The sequence below is a fragment of the Babylonia areolata genome, chromosome 16 (genome assembly GCF_041734735.1).
Source record: "Babylonia areolata isolate BAREFJ2019XMU chromosome 16, ASM4173473v1, whole genome shotgun sequence".
NCBI lineage: Eukaryota > Metazoa > Mollusca > Gastropoda > Neogastropoda > Buccinidae > Babylonia > Babylonia areolata.
In genome coordinates, this window is record NC_134891.1 from 8,089,942 (window position 1) to 8,092,441 (window position 2,500).

Here is a 2,500-nt window from a genome sequence, read left to right on the forward strand (position 1 = left end):
ACAGTATTGCAGACATAAGTAATACAGACAAATGTTTTACAGTATTACAGACATAAATGTTTCACAGTATTACAGACATAAATAATACAGACATAAATGTTTCACAGTATTAGAGACATAAGTAATACAGACATAAATGTTTCACAGTATTAGAGACACAAGTGATACAGACATAAATGTTTCACAGTATCACAGACATAAGTAATACAGACATATGTTTTACAGCATTACAGACATAAATGTCTCACAGTATTACAGACACAAACATTTTACAGTTTTGCAAACAAAATACCCATTGCAAAATTTTCTTTCTTTCTTCACGTATGCAGATGACCATAAAACAAACCAAACCAAAGCACAATGTGGTGCTGGACCTTCCCCCCCCTTCTTGTGCATTTTGTTTTTCAAAGCAATCATTGTACGAAAACTTTTTTTCTCAGAACACAGTACAATTATTTCTCACCTGCTAAATATACTTTTCCAATACATTTTTGTTGACTTTTCAGCCCATGAAAATACATGTCAGCCCTTTCGCCATTCTCCACAGTCTTGCACACAACTTAAAGGTGAGAAATATGTTTACACAATCTTTCTCTTGTGACGACCAGGAAGAAAAGATGCAGAATTATCATCAAAACGATAAATAAATAAATTTTTTTAGAAATTTTTAAAGGGCCAGGTGTCTGGTACCGGTGTTAACTCACTCAGTACAGCCAGTCCTCTCTTCTCCTCTACACAGACCCCTCGGATGTCCAGTGGGTGTCTTAATGACCCAACCTTTCGCTTCCGTCGTCAGAATTGTGGTATTCTTTGTCAACATTCACCTCTTCAGTATAAGAGCGTTCCGCTTGCAATATTTTGGTGATGGTAATTGGGGTGAAACGCTGTTAACGTCGTCTCTTTCGCCGTTCGTATGGAGAGAGTTAAAAGAAGCTGGTCCTCATTGACGCTTTCTTTCCCTCAGTCTGGGCACAGGCCTTGGGCTTGGGGCCCTGAAACAGACGCCGCAGTGACAATCGTTGTTATCATTTACTGTTGTTGAATTGGGTGCATATCTGTTATGCATGTGTGGGTGTATGTGTGAATGTGTGTCTTCATGTTTTACATTTACGTGTATTTGCTTATTTATCATCATTGTTGTCTTTTTTATTTATTTATTCATTATTATTATTATTATTACTACCTTTTTTATATTGTAATTATTTATTTATTTACTTATTTATGCACACTTATCTTTCTTTTTTTTTTCTTTTTTTTTCCCCTCAAGGCCTGACTAAGCACGTTGGGTTACGCTGCTGGTCAGGCATCTGCTTGGCAGATGTGGTGTAGCGTATATGGATTTGTCCGAACGCAGTGACGCCTCCTTGAGCTACTGAAACTGAACCTGTTGTTGAAATGTTTATATATTATACCTATAGTGGAGTGATGGTCTAGAGGTAACGCGTCCGCCTAGGAAGCGAGAGAATCTGAGCGTGCTGGTTCGAATCACGGCTCAGCCGCCGATATTTTCTCCCCCTCCACTAGACCTTGAGCGGTGGTCTGGACGCTAGTCATTCGGATGAGATGACAAACCAAGGTCCCGTGTGTAGCATGCACTTAGCGCACATAAAAGAACCCATGGCGACAAAAGGGTTGTTCCTGGCAAAATTCTGTAGAAAAATCCACTGCAAATAAAACTGCACACAGGAAAAAAAATTTTTTAAATGGGTGGTGCTGTTGTATAGCGATGCGCTCTCCCTGGGGAGAGCAGCCCGAATTTCACACAGAGAAATCTGTTGTGATAAAAAGAAATACAAATACAAATATCTTCAGTCAGTGACTGAACAAAGTGCCTTACAAACACACAGTCATTTCGCACAACAGGCTCCCTACATGGGTAGAGCTGACCGACAGCTGCCTAGAGGTGCTCATCATTTGTTTCCTGTGCCAGTCAGTCGAGCGTCAATCACGCGTGTACAAACACAAATATATGAGAGTGGATTTTTTTTTTTTTTTTTTTTCAAAATTTGACCCAGGACAAAACTTTTGTTGCCATGGGTTCAGACGGGCGCAATAGCCGAATGGTTAAAGCGTTGGACTTTCAATTTGAGGGTCCCGGGTTCGAATCACGGTGACGGCGCCTGGTGGGTAAAGGGGTGGAGATTTTTACGATCTCCCAGGTCAACATATGTGCAGACCTGCTAGTGCCTAAACCCCCTTCGTGTGTATATGCAAGCAGAAGATCAAATACGCACGTTAAAGATCCTGTAATCAATGTCAGCGTTCGGTGGGTTATGGAAACAAGAACATACCCAGCATGCACACCCCCGAAAATGGAGTATGGCTGCCTACATGGCGGGGTAAAAACGGTCATACACGTAGAAGCCCACTCGTGTGCATACGAGTGAACGCAGAAGAAGAAGAAGAAGAAGTTGCCATGGGTTCTTTAACAACATGTGCTAAGCGCTTGCTGCACATGGGACCTCTGTTTACTGTCTCGTCCAAGATCACTAGCATCCAG

The 2,500-nt window shown here is 41.2% G+C and overlaps 1 protein-coding gene across 2 annotated transcripts in view; it reads right to left on the minus strand.

Moving 5' to 3' along the window:
- The window catches only part of LOC143291107 (gamma-interferon-inducible lysosomal thiol reductase-like), a 16,469-nt gene that overhangs the window by 1,185 nt on the left and 12,784 nt on the right, over positions 1-2,500 (minus strand). The window contains exons 7-8 of one of the 2 annotated variants that reach the window (XM_076600735.1): positions 923-992; positions 1-694 (exon numbers count right to left, since the gene is read on the minus strand). The exon at positions 1-694 is cut by the window's left edge and continues 1,185 nt beyond it. In XM_076600735.1, the coding sequence (XP_076456850.1) occupies positions 924-992 (69 nt within the window). In that variant the 3' untranslated portion in view covers positions 1-694; position 923. Of the gene's footprint in view, positions 993-2,500 lie in introns of both variants that reach the window. The other variant, XM_076600734.1, reaches the window with a different exon arrangement.